The sequence below is a fragment of the Arachis hypogaea genome, chromosome 11 (genome assembly GCF_003086295.3).
Source record: "Arachis hypogaea cultivar Tifrunner chromosome 11, arahy.Tifrunner.gnm2.J5K5, whole genome shotgun sequence".
Taxonomy (NCBI): domain Eukaryota; kingdom Viridiplantae; phylum Streptophyta; class Magnoliopsida; order Fabales; family Fabaceae; genus Arachis; species Arachis hypogaea.
Genome location: NC_092046.1, coordinates 31,002,484 through 31,016,629, shown reverse-complemented (window position 1 = coordinate 31,016,629; position 14,146 = coordinate 31,002,484). Strand labels below are relative to the sequence as shown.

The 14,146-nt window shown below is 36.3% G+C and overlaps 1 protein-coding gene and 1 non-coding gene across 2 annotated transcripts; both read right to left on the bottom strand.

The window, feature by feature from the left end:
• Positions 1–1,368: 1,368 nt before the first annotated feature.
• LOC112724176 (small nucleolar RNA R71) lies at positions 1,369–1,476 on the bottom strand. The gene has a single exon (XR_003163352.1). It is a non-coding gene; the product is annotated as a small nucleolar RNA R71 (small nucleolar RNA).
• Positions 1,477–11,000: 9,524 nt separating this feature from the next.
• Positions 11,001–12,875, bottom strand: LOC140176074 (protein FAR1-RELATED SEQUENCE 5-like). The gene is made up of 3 exons (XM_072205935.1): positions 12,011–12,875; positions 11,239–11,534; positions 11,001–11,030 (listed from the first exon to the last, which is right to left on the bottom strand). The coding sequence occupies exons 1-3, from the start codon at positions 12,873–12,875 to the stop codon at positions 11,001–11,003; spliced, it is 1,191 nt and encodes a 396-aa protein (XP_072062036.1).
• Between the last annotated feature and the right edge of the window lie 1,271 nt (positions 12,876–14,146).

Here is a 14,146-nt window from a genome sequence, read left to right as displayed (position 1 = left end):
ATGAGTCAAATCAAATTTTCAATTTGAAAATCTTATCTTTTTCAAAATCTTTTTCAAAAATCAAATCTTTTTCAAATCTCTTAGTTATTTTCGAAAATTTCAAAAATATTTTTCTTATTTTTATATCAAATTTTCGAAAATAACATAATCAATTAATGTTTTGATTCAAAAATTTCAAGTTTGTTACTTGCTTGTTAAGAAAGATTCAAACTTTAAGTTCTAGAATCATATCTTGTGATTTCTTGTGAATCAAGTCATTAATTGAGATTTTAAAAATCAAATCTTTTTCAAAATTAGTTTCTAAAATATCTTCTTATCTTATCTTTTTCAAAAATTTGATTTCAAAATATATTTTCTAACTTCCTAACTTCTTATCTTTTCAAAATTTGTTTCAACTAACTAACTAACTTTTTGTTTGTTTCTTAACTTTTTCAAAACTATCTAACTAACTCTCTCTCTCTAATTTTCGAAAATATCTTCCCTCTTTTTCAAAAATTTCTTTTTAAATTAACTAATTATTTTTTATTTTTGATTTCAAAAAAAAATTTTTTTTTCGAAAAATACTAACATTTTTCAAAAACCATTTTCGAAAATCACTAACTCTTTTTCAAAAATATTTTTCGAAAATTCTCTCTCTCCCATCTTATTCTATTTATTCATTCATATCCTAACATCTCATCTCACATCTCTGTCATCCTCACAGTTGTGTTTCTTCCATTATATTACATTCTTTGTCTCCCCCTCTTATTCTACTCACACAGGGATCCCTATACTGTGGTATAAAGGATCTCTATTATTATTATTATTATTTTTCTGTGTCTTCTTCTTTGTCATATGAGCAGGAGCAAGGACAAGAACATTCTTGTCGAAGCAGATCCAGAACCTGAAAGGACTCTGAAGAGAAAATTAAGAGAAGCTAAATTACAACAATCCAGAGATAACCTTTCAGAAATTTTCGAACAGGAAGAGGAGATGGCAGCCGAAAATAATAATAATGTAAGGAAGATGCTTGGTGACTTTACTGCACCTAATTCCAATTTACATGGAAGAAGCATCTCCATTCCTGCCATTGGAGCAAACAATTTTGAGCTGAAACCTCAATTAGTTTCTCTGATGCAGCAGAACTGCAAGTTTCATGGACTTCCATCTGAAGATCCTTTTCAGTTCTTAACTGAATTCTTGCAGATATGTGATACTGTTAAGACTAATGGAGTAGATCCTGAAGTCTACAGGCTCATGCTTTTCCCTTTTGCTGTAAGAGATAGAGCTAGATTATGGTTGGATTCTCAACCCAAAGACAGCCTGAACTCTTGGGATAAGTTGGTCACGACTTTCTTAGCCAAGTACTTTCCTCCTCAAAAGCTGAGCAAGCTTAGAGCTGATGTTCAAACCTTCAGACAGAAAGAAGGTGAATGCCTCTATGAAGCTTGGGAAAGATACAAACAGTTGACCAAAAAGTGTCCTTCTGACATGCTTTCAGAATGGACCATCCTGGATATATTCTATGATGGTTTATCTGAGCTATCAAAGATGTCACTGGACACTTCTGCAGGTGGATCCATTCACCTAAAGAAAACGCCTGCAGAAGCTCAAGAACTCATTGACATGGTTGCTAATAACCAGTTCATCTACACTTCTGAAAGGAATCCTGTGAGTAATGGGACGCCTATGAAGAAGGGAGTTCTTGAAGTTGATACTCTGAATGCCATATTGGCTCAGAATAAAATATTGACTCAGCAAGTCAATATGATCTCTCAGAGTCTGCATGGAATGCAAGCTGCATCCAACAGTACTCAAGAGGCTTCTTATGAAGAAGAAGCTTATGATCCTGAGAACCCTGCAATAGCAGAGGTGAATTACTTAGGTGAACTTTATGGAAACACCTATAACTCATCATGGAAAAATCATCCAAATTTCTCTTGGAAGGATCAAAAGCCTCAACAAGGCTTTAATAATGGTGGAAGAAACAGGTTTAACAATAATAAACTTTTTCCATCATCCACTCAGCAAAAGACAGAGAACTCTGAACAAAATACTTCTAATTTGGCAAACTTAGTCTCTGATCTGTCTAAGGCCACTGTAAGTTTCATGAATGAAACAAGATCTTCCATTAGAAATCTGGAAGCACAAGTGGGCCAGCTGAGTAAAAGGATCATTGAAATCCCTCCCAGTACTCTCCCAAGCAATACAGAAGAGAACCCAAAAGGAGAGTGCAAGGCCATTGACATAAGCACCATGGCCGAACCTACAAGGGGAGTGGAGGACGTGAATCCCAAGGAGGAAGACCTCCTGGGACGTCCAGTGATCAATAAGGAGCTTCCCTCTGAGGAACCAAAGGACTCTGAGGATCATCTAGAGACCATAGAGATTCCATTGAACCTCCTTATGCCCTTCATGAGCTCTGATGAGTATTCCTCTTCTGAAGAGAATGAGGATGTTACTGAAGAGCAAACTGCCAAGTTTCTTGGTGCAATCATGAAGCTGAATGCCAAATTATTTGGCATTGATACTTGGGAAGTTGAACCTCCCTTGTTCATCAATGAACTAAGTGATCTAGATCAACTGACATTGCCTCAGAAGAGACAGGATCCTGGAAAGTTCAAAATACCCTGTACCATAGGCACCATGATCTTTAAGGCTCTATGTGACCTTGGGTCAGGAATAAACCTCATGCCCCTCTCTATAATAGAGAAACTGGGAATCTATGGGGTGCAAGCTGCTAAAATCTCATTAGAGATGGCAGACAGTTCAAGAAAACAGGCTTATGGACAAGTAGAGGACGTGTTAGTAAAGGTTGAAGGCCTTTACATCCCTGCTGATTTCATAGTCCTGGATACTAGAAAGGAAGAGGATGAATCCATCATCCTAGGAAGACCTTTCCTGGCCACAGCAAGAGCTGTGATTGATGTTGACAGAGGTGAAATAGTCCTTCAATGGAATGAAGACTCCCTTGTGTTTAAAACTCAAGGATCTCCCTCTGCAACCACGGAGAGGAAGCAGAAAAAGCTTCTCTCAAAGCAGAGTCAACCAGAGCCCCCACAGTCAAACTCTAAGTTTGGTGTTGGAGAGTCTCAACAAAGCTCTGCACATCTATGAGGCTCCATGAGAGCCCACTGTCAAGCTATTGACATTAAAGAAGCGCTTGTTGGGAGGCAACCCAATTTTTATTTATCTAACTATATTTTTCTTAGTTATATGTCTTTGTAGGTTCATGATCATGTGGAGTCACAAAATAAATATAAAAATTGAAAACGGAATCAAAAACAGCAGAAGAAAAATCACACCCTGGAGGAGCATCTGTCTGGCGTTCAGCGCCAGAACAGAGCATGGTTCTGGCGCTGAACGCCCAAAATGGGCAGCTTCTGGGCGCTGAACACCAGAACAGGCATGGTTCTGGCGTTCAACGCCAGAAATGGCACACAAATGGGCGTTGAATGCCCAAAATGGCCACCAACCTGGCGCTGAACGCCCAGAGTTGGGTGCAAAGGCATTTTTACATGCCTAATGGGTGCAGGGATGTAAATCCTTGAACACCTCAGGATTTGTGGACCCCACAGGATCCACTCAGGATCTGTGGACCCCACAGGATCCACTCAGGATCTGTGGACCCCACAGGATCCCCCTACCTCCACTTACTTCTTCTCCCCACTCTCTTTCACACAACCCCATAAACACTCTTCCCCAAAAACCCTTCACCAATCACCTCAATCTCTCTTCCCCATCACCTCTTCACCACTCACATCCATCCACTCTTCCCCATAAACCTACCTCATAAACTCCACCTACCTTCAAAAATTCAAAACCAATTTCCCACCCAAACCCACCCATATGGCCGAAACCTTTCCCCCCTCCCTTCCCTATATAAAGACCTCCATTCTTCATCAAATTCACACAACACACCCCTCTACACTCCTCTTGGCCGAAACCACATCTCCCTCTCCCTCTCCATATTTCTTCTTCTTCTTCTTCTATTCTTTTGTTTATTGCTCGAGGGCGAGCAATATTCTAAGTTTGGTGTGGTAAAAGCATAAGCTTTTTGTTTTTCCATTACCATTGATGGCACCTAAGACCGGAGAATCCTCTAGAAAGGGGAAAGGGAAGATAAAAACTTCCACATCCGAGTCATGGGAGATGGAAAGGTTCATCTCCAAAGCCCATCAAGACCACTTCTATGATGTTGTGGCCAAGAAGAAGGTGATCCCTGAGGTCCCTTTCAAACTCAAAAGAAATGAGTATCCGGAGATCCAACATGAAATTCAAAGAAGAGGTTGGGAAGTTCTAACAAATCCCATCCAACAAGTCGGCATCCTAATGGTTCAAGAGTTCTATGCCAATGCATGGATCACCAAGAACCATGATCAAAGTAAGAACCCGGATCCAAAGAACTATGTTACAATGGTTCGGGGGAAATACTTGGATTTTAGTCCGGAAAATGTGAGGTTGGCGTTCAACTTGCCAAACATGGAAGAGAACGCACGCCCCTACACAAGGAGAGTCAACTTTGATCAAAGGTTGGACCAAGTCCTTATGGACATATGTGTAGAAGGAGCTCAATGGAAGATTGACTCCAAAGGCAAGCCGGTTCAACTAAGAAGATTGGACCTCAAGCCTGTGGCTAGAGGATGGTTGGAGTTCATTCAATGCTCAATCATTCCCACTAGCAACTGGTCTGAAGTTACTATAGACCGGGCCATCATGATCCATAGCATCATGATTGGAGAAGAGGTGGAAGTTCATGAGATTATACCTCAAGAACTCTACAAGGTGGCTGACAAGTCCTCCCCCATGGCAAGGTTAGCCTTTCCTCACCTCATCTGCCACCTATGCAATTCGGCTGGGATTGACATAGAGGGAGATATCCTCATTAAAGAGGACAAGCCCATCACTAAGAAAAAGATGGAGCAAGCAAGAGAGCCCATTCATGGAGCTCAAGAGGCGTATGAAGCTCATCACCATGAGATCCCAGAGATGCCTCAAATGCACTTTCCTCCACAAAACTATTGGGAGCAAATCAACACCTCCCTAGGAGAATTGAGTTCCAATATGGGACAACTAAGGGTGGAACATCAAGAGCACTCCATCATGCTTCATGAAATAAGAGAAGATCAAAAAGCAATGAGGGAGGAGCAACAAAGACAAGGAAGAGACATAGAAGAGCTCAAGGACATCATTGGTTCCTCAAGAAGGAAACGCCACCATCACTAAGGTGGATTCATTCCTTGTTCTTGCTTTCTCTGTTTTTCGTTTTCTATGTTATGTGCTTATCTGTGTTTGTGTCTTCATTACATGATCATTAGTAGTTAGTAACTGTGTCTTAAAGTTATAAATGTCCTATGAATCCATCACCTCTCTTAAATGAAAAATGTTTTAATTCAAAAGAACAAGAAGTACATGAGTTTCGAATTTATCCTTGAACTTAGCTTAATTATATTGATGTGGTGACAATGCTTCTTGTTTTCTGAATGTATGCTTGAACAGTGCATATGTCTTTTGAAGTTGTTGTTTAAGAATGTTAAATATGTTGGCTCTTGAAAGAATGATGACTAGGAGACATGTTATTTGATAATCTGAAAAATCATAAAAATGATTCTTGAAGCAAGAAAAAGCAACAAAGAACAAAGCTTGCAGAAAAAAAAATAGAAAGAAAAAGCAAGCAGAAAAAGCCAAAAGCTCTTAAAACCAAGAGGCAAGAGCAAAAAGCCAATAACCCTTAAAACCAAAAGGCAAGGGCAAATAAAAAGGATCCCAAGGCTTTGAGCATCAGTGGATAGGAGGGCCTAAAGGAATAAAATCCTGGTCTAAGCGGCTAAACCAAGCTGTCCCTAACCATGTGCTTGTGGCGTGTAGGTGTCAAGTGAAAACTTGAGACTGAGCGGTTAAAGTCAAGGTCCAAAGCAAAAGAAGAGTGTGCTTAAGAACCCTGGACACCTCTAATTGGGGACTTTAACAAAGCTGAGTCACAATCTGAAAAGGTTCACCCAATTATGTGTCTGTGGCATTTATGTATCCGGTGGTAATACTGGAAAACAAAGTGCTTAGGGCCACGGCCAAGACTCATAAAGAAGCTGTGTTCAAGAATCATCATACTAAACTAGGAGAATCAATAACACTATCTGAACTCTGAGTTCCTATAGATGCCAATCATTTTGAACCTCAATGGATAAAGTGAGATGCCAAAACTATTCAAGAGGCAAAAAGCTATAAGTCCCGCTCATTTGATTGGAGCTATGTTTCATTGATAGTTTGGAATTTATAGTATATTCTCTTCTTTTTATCCTATTTGATTTTCAGTTGCTTGGGGACAAGCAACAATTTAAGTTTGGTGTTGTGATGAGCGGATAATTTATACGCTTTTTGGCATTGTTTTTAGTATGTTTTTAGTAGGATCTAGTTACTTTTAGGGATGTTTTCATTAGTTTTTATGTTAAATTCACATTTCTAGACTTTACTATGAGTTTGTGTGTTTTTCTGTGATTTCAGGTATTTTTTGGCTGAAATTGAGGGACTTGAGCAGAAATCAGATTCAGAGGTTGAAGAAGGACTGCTGATGCTGTTGGATTCTGACCTCCCTGCACTCAAAATGGATTTTCTGGAGCTACAGAACTTGAAATGGCGCGCTTCCAATTGCGTTGGAAAGTAGACATCCAGGGCTTTCCAGAAATATATAATAGTCCATACTTTGGCCAAGAATAGATGACATAAATTGGCGTTCAACGCCAGCTTTCTACCCAAATCTGGCATCCAGCGCCAGAAAAGGATCCAAAACCAGAGTTGAACGCCAGAAATGGATCAAAACCTGGCATTCAACTCCACAAATGGCCTCTACACGTGCAACACTCAAGCTCAGCCCAAGCACACACCAAGTGGGCCCCGGAAGTGGATTTATGCATCAATTACTTACTCCTGTAAACCCTAGTAGCTAGTTTATTATAAATAGGACCTTTTACTAGTCTTTTTGACCATCCCAGATTGTATTTTGATCTTGTGATCACGTTTTAGGGGGCTCGCCATCTCGGCCATGCCTGGACCTTTCACTTATGTATTTTTAACGGTAGAGTTTCTACACTCCATAGATTAAGGTGTGGAGCTCTGCTGTTCCTCAAAGATTAATGCAAAGTACTACTGTTTTCTATTCAATTCTTCTTATTTCGCTTCTAAGATATTCATTCGTACTTCAATCTGAATGTGATGAACGTGACAATCATCATCATTCCCTATGAACGCGTGCCTGACAACCACTTCTGTTCTACATTAGATTGAATGAGTATCTCTTAGATCTCCTAACCAGAATCTTCGTGGCATAAGCTAGAATGATGGCGGCATTCAAGAGAATCCGGAAGGTCTAAACCTTGTCTGTGGTATTCCGAGTAGGATTCAATGAATGAATGACTGTGACGAGCTCCAAACTCGCGATTGCGGGGCGTTAGTGACAGACGCAAAAGGATAGTAAATCCTATTCCAGCATGATCGAGAACCGACAGATGAATAGCCGTGCCGTGACAGGGTGCGTTGATCATTTTCACTGAGAGGATAAGATGAAGCCATTGACAAGGGTGATGCCTCCAGACGATTAGCCGTGCCGTGACAGGGCATTGGATCATTTTCCCGAGAGATGACCGAAAGTAGCCGTTGACAATGGTGATGTATCACATAAAGCCAGCCATGGAAAGGAGTAAGACTGACTGGATGAAGATAGCAGGAAAGCAGAGGTTCAGAGAAACGAGAAGCATCTCCATTTGCTTATCTGAAATTCTCACCAATAATTTACATAAGTACCTCTATCCCTATTCTATTATTTATTATTCGAAAACACCATTATCAATTTATATCTGCCTAACTGAGATTTGCAAGGTGACCATAGCTTGCTTCATACCAACAATCTCCGTGGGATTTGACCCTTACTCACGTAAGGTATTACTTGGACGACCTAGTGCACTTGCTGGTTAGTTACACGGAGTTGTGAACCATGGTCTTGGCATCATGTTTTTGGCGCCATTACCAGGGAAAGAAAGAGCGATGAATTTTACATAATTAAAGTGTAATCACGATTCCGCGTACCAAGCATATACGTCCAGTATCTAAATGCATATTATACATGATTAGATAATGATAATAATCATGAGATTGGATTGGTATCCAAAACTAAATCAACTAAATTTAATAGCATATTAACTTACATTTTGGTCAATCCAACCTTTTGGAATTAAGTAAGAAAAAGAATCTCTGGTTGCATCAAATTTGCATCCTTTTGCTAATATCTCTTACCTACAATTGATTAAATATAAAAATTATAATCTATCATTGTTCTTCTCATACGATCGTAAGATGACAAAGTACAAAGATAATATTTTTTCAAAATAAGTTACCTTCCAAATTCATTATCTTTATTTGTTCCAAATATGTAGGCTGCAACCATAATTTCAGTGTCATCTAATTCCATGGTAGTTGGCGATGCAAACAATACTGGTAACCACTATTAAGAAAAACAAAAAATAACGAAAATTAAGTCTCCAAATTTAAAATAACTCAAGAATTAAAAAATGTTCAAAAGTGTTTGGACGAATAAAACTTAAGTAATTGACACTCACAAATGGAGCTTCAACCCCAAGATTTCTCGGTTGTAGTTTTGTAAACTCTGGAGTCCTCTGGTTTATATGATAACCAGTAGAAGATGCATTACTCAGGAATGATTTGAAAATATCAGTTGATGGTGTATCTGCTAGACAAAATTGTTTATCATGTGTTTTTTTGGATGAATGGGCTCTAGAAATTTTGGGATTAGTCTTCTTCACACCGAGAATAGATTTTTTTTCTATCAAAAGAAGCTTTTTTAACCGGAGAAGTGACCAAATTTTTCATTATCGTGTCTATCATGGCTTGCTCAGAAGGAAGGTTTTTAAAGGGGCTTGCATATGGAGACATGGTCATTGGCATTGAAAGTAATGGATAAGGAGGTGAGGTTAGGATGAAAATCCTCCCAAATCATTATAAAATTGAGACGGCATGGGGTGAAAGTAAGGCATCATTGGCATCATGGATTGGTTGATAGATGCCATATTTTGCAAGTTAGTGACAACTTCTTGCATCTTTATGATTTGTGAGTTGAGCGCATCATATTTTTCCCCTTTATTCTCCTAAAAAATATTTTGAAAATGATAAGAGAATGAGTACATTACTATTCCTTCAATGCTATAGACGTTTAATCAATTATTTGTCAAATGAATATAAAATATACTGACCAATACTTAGCAAATTCAACATAATAATTCAAGAAGAGAAAAGAGATCACCTTGTTAAGGATGGTTTTAGCCGGCACATCCACTTCTTTGGATTTTAATTCCTCCTTATTTTCTACCGTCTTGACATCCTCATTGAGACTGAAAACCATTATAAATAAATACCTATCAAAATTCTTAAGAAAAATACAAAAAAAATTTAAAATTTATAGAATCAATTGAAGTGTATTCCAACCTAGACAAAATTTCGATGGCCTCTATCAGTGTGTTCTTCACTTGTGCTTCTGTTACATTTGGTTTTTGTTGAGTGCTGCCAAGATTTTTTCCAATGTCGTCAGATGGTGATTGAGGAGTATGATTGCTTTTATCTTTGGCTAATTTTGAAACGGAGTTGTTAGTTCCTCTTGAAGACATAATTACAAGTAGAAAAAGAAATATGCATATATGATTATAAGACATTCGAATTCCACGGCATTAAACCAAAATAATTTCATCCATTTATAGGAAGTTTGGAAACTGGATATATGAAAGGTCATCATGTATATGGGTTTCGCATCAATTATTTCTTAAGTAATCTTTCATAAAGCCTTATCGTTTTTCCTGACTTCTCATATTTCTGTAACAAGAAGAAGGAAAAGGGAAGACGGAAATGAAATGGGTGAGTTAAGGATGGAAAACTTACTATGGGATGAAAGACGGAAGATGAAAGGGATGAGTTAAAGATAGAAAACTTACTATGGGGTGAGAGGAAGCGTCCAAAACTTGCTTATGCATTTTCTTCCTTTATTTGTGATTAGGGTATTCAATTTACATTTTCATACCGTCTAATGAAAAAAATTATTCTATTAAATATAATTAAATCATTTAGATCAAATTTTAGTTTAATAAAAAAAATTATTCTATTAAATATGATTAGGTGCCATATTGCAGAGAAGGGTTCGAACCAAATGAAATTATGTAGAAAGACAGACGGAGAGTAAGACAGAGAATATTAAGGATCATTAAATTGGGGCAAAACATAAAATTTGTTTGGAGTACAGTAATACACTTCCATAGCGAACACAAGTCACAACTTATAATTATTGGTGAATGCATTAATTCTTCTTGTTAAAATCTTGAACTCTTGCATTCTAATAATCATAATAATTTGGTACATTAGGGTGTGATGGATTTATCTAGAATATGGGTGTTCCACCTCTACTGTATGAATAACAAGGTGGCATGGGATATCCATTAAAACTGGGGTACATAGATAATCAATTCATGAATTGAAAATTCACAAAATCCTTTGTAGAAGATATAGCACCATAAGTTCCAATGTCAGTCGACACTTCTTTGTGATCTTTTTTGTTTGGTTGTCTACTCTGCTAAATAAATATCAAAAAAATAAATTATTAAAAAATATTTTTATAGAACATTATTGCATCAATACATGAGAATACAACATGGCAAACTAACCTTTTCCATGTGATTATTATCTAACCGCTTTCTTTTATTACTCTTTTGCACATTTGAAATTCTATCCTTCTTTGTGTTCTACATGCAAAATTATGAAAACTATAAAATATCTCTTGTAGTTATAATTATATTATAATACATTGTTATATACCTCAAAAGCAGCTTCAGGTGCATTTTTTTTTTGTTTGTGCACTGGACTTTCTTGTTCTGTTATCATTGTAATAGTTGCTTTGAACTTCTGACATGAGCCTTATTCACTTTTTTTTTTTGGATATTTTCAAATAAATCACTACCTTTTTCGTTATATTAGTGTATTGTTTCCTCATCAGATATATCCTGTAATACAATATATTCCAACAACACATAAATTTTAAAACAAATAAGTAGTACAACAAAGATTGTAACCAAACAAAGAAAAATCAATAATAAATATTACCATAACACCATTTGATTATGTACTTGATTGGTCATTGTCAGTATGTAATTTTTCTTTGTTCAAACTTAGTGAGCATTCTCCACTATGTAGTTTTGGACACCTATGAACCGTATGACTAATGCGTTTACAATGCGAACATTTACGGGCCTTAGCAGCCTTGGTTGTTTGTCGTGGGGCTCCTTTTGTCTTCACAACACATGGGTCACCTACCAAGTTGGCAGTAGAAGGCATCTTCTCATTAGGATTGTGTCTTTTATGGAGTTTCATAATCAATCCAAAAATGTCTTCTCTGATTTCCATGAAGTCATCTTGATGTTTCGATGCTTTATCACAAAGTGTAAAACAAAGCATTGCTAGAGCACTGTACCTAACACCAACAATCTTTTCAGATTCAATATCCTCAGCTGTAAGCGAACAAATGTATTATTTTTTAGCATCTTTCGTCCACCTCTTGTGAATAAGATTATTAAGAATAGTGCTAATATGGTCATGTCTCAGTACAAAAAATATGGAAACATGGAATACAACGGCTCTCAAATAATCGACAATCACAACCCAAGTTGTTAGTGCTTCTATCATACCAAACCTTATATTCAATACCCGACTCTAGATATTTGTTCATTCTCACCTAAATTTTATTACCATTATTTGAATGGCTGACAACGTTTAGTTTACTCGCTTTTATTATCTCATTCGTCACCTCTTTAAACATATTCTGAGTAAAAATATTGGCTGCTTCCTTTTCGATGTCTTCGAAACATGTAGTTAAAACTGGACTTGAAAACAATGACTTAAAATCAGATAATAGCTCATTTGTCCGATATTGCCTCACTACTTTGTTAAGATTATGCATCAAATCTAAAAAGATAACATTTTTTACCAATATAGTGCTTTATCAACGAATGAATTCCTTCACATTGTGACGTAGTCCTATTTCGACCAAAAAGCTTGTCGTTCAAATATACGAAAGCCCACATCCTTTTGATCTTATACGTTTTTTTCACCCATTCATTTTCAAAAAGCTTGAATTTTAATACTAAGCGAAGCCATTTATCTTCAAACTCATCCGGAAAAAAATTTCCATACATAAGGTGCTTCAATCCATGAAGAAACTCAGAATTTTTGATAGCTTCACATGCATTGCGATGTAAATGCCACGCACAAAGTCGGTGTGTTGCATTTGGCATCACTTCTCTAATTGCTCCTCTCATTGCAAGATCACCATCTGTCACCACTGCTGTTGGATGTTTATTACCCGTTATTTCAAGGAAAATCTTCAAAACTAATACATATGTCTCATGCTTTTCATCTGCTAGCAAGCCACAACCAAATATACATGTCTGACCGTGATGGTTAGTTCCTGAGAAGACAACCAATGGTTTGTTATATTTATTCTTCTGGTATGTTGTGTCAAATGCTAGCACATCACTAAAATATTGATAATCAACTATGCTAGCCCCGTTAGCCCATACTAAATTTTCAAGTTTATTATCTTTGAGAGTAAATTTTCCTTGCAACAATGGATCTTCATCGGCCTTAGAAATCAAGTAACTCAATGTTGCATATGCATCACTATCTTTCACTTTAGCATGCTTTGATTTGTCAAAATAATTATACAAATCCTTCTTTGTAAAACCAATTTTTTCAGGTCCTCCCTTTTGCTTTAACATGAACCCCATTATATAGCAAGTCCTAACACCATAATCATGCAGACTATTGGCTTGTGCTTTGTCGGCCTCTGTCATTACACAATATGCGGGGACAAATTGTATATATTAGCTGGGATAAGGTCATGATTGTGAGTCTCTTCAAATGCAATGACTTTCCACTTCTTCAATTTCATATCATAGTGAAATTTAATTCTGGCTTGACACATTACACATGTTATCAGCCTGTGGTCCCTTTTTCCATTCTCCATCTCCAAATACTTATTTCTTCGTGTATTCTCTCTATTACAAACCATTTGTCGCATATTAAGGTTGCCGTTGAAATCATAACCCTTTTCATCACACCTTGCAACAAAATCATGTGCTTTGGCATAATGTTTGTAGAATTGAACACATTGCTCTACACTATCATGCTCAATACCCCAAATGTCATCCTTAGTCAACTCAGTTAACTTCTTCTCAACTTTACCAAATCGATTTCCAAGATCAACCATTTTCATAGCTTCATCAATTGCACCCTTCTTTTGAGATATATTTATATCATTTTCTTCACTTGAACCACTATACTCAAAATTCAAATCATCAAATTGAATAGAATTCTTTGTTGAATTTTTGTCAACGCTACCCATACTTGTGTTATAAGTCTATTATTAACATAAAACGTAAAAAAAATGTATGAGCACAATACTATTCAATTGCATGTAAGGAAATTTGAATAGTAAAAAAATATATTATCACAATAAATAATAATACACAATCAATTAACGTAATAAAAAAATTATTAACTAATAGTAAACAAATGCAGATATACATAAAGAAAATTTTAATAAATGCACTTATGTATTAATTAATTTTAAGTTTTTTATAAGTTTATGATGATAGTTTTAAGCAATATTTAGTTTTGAAAATTATAAAACAGCGGCTTAGATTTTTCAAAAAATTCCCATTAAAAACTATTTTGCTTAATATTAGTTCAGACACAAGCCAGTTGTTATTTATACATAACTCTTAGTTAGTACCTAAAAAAAATTATAAGACCCTTTTATTCTATACAGTTAGCATCTCACAATAACTAATCTAAACTAGTATATTTAAATTTGACCTATTTTTTGCAAGTAATTATAATCTAAAGAGCTATATATCATGAAATATGCTAATTAGCTCTTCTATTTTTAATTAATTTGTATAATATTAAAAATAAACTAATGCTACTTTGTACCTATAAAATCAAGTATAAACTAAGAATTCATAAATAGGGGCTTATAATCATCAATACCCGAAATTATATATGAGCTATAACCTGTATTTATGTTGCAGGATTATTAACAAGTAATTACATAATATCACTT

Bases quoted from the DNA above. Each gene is read 5' to 3' on its own strand.
- LOC140176074 (XM_072205935.1), bottom strand. From the start codon at position 12,875: ATGACAGAGGCCGACAAAGCACAAGCCAATAGTCTGCATGATTATGGT. The intron at 11,535-12,010 runs GTAAAAAATGTT...GTTCGCTTACAG, and splicing joins GTTGATAAAGCACTATATTG to CTGAGGATATTGAATCTGAA. The intron at 11,031-11,238 runs GTTCATAGGTGT...ATTGTATTACAG, and splicing joins GTAAACGCATTAGTCATACG to GATATATCTGATGAGGAAAC.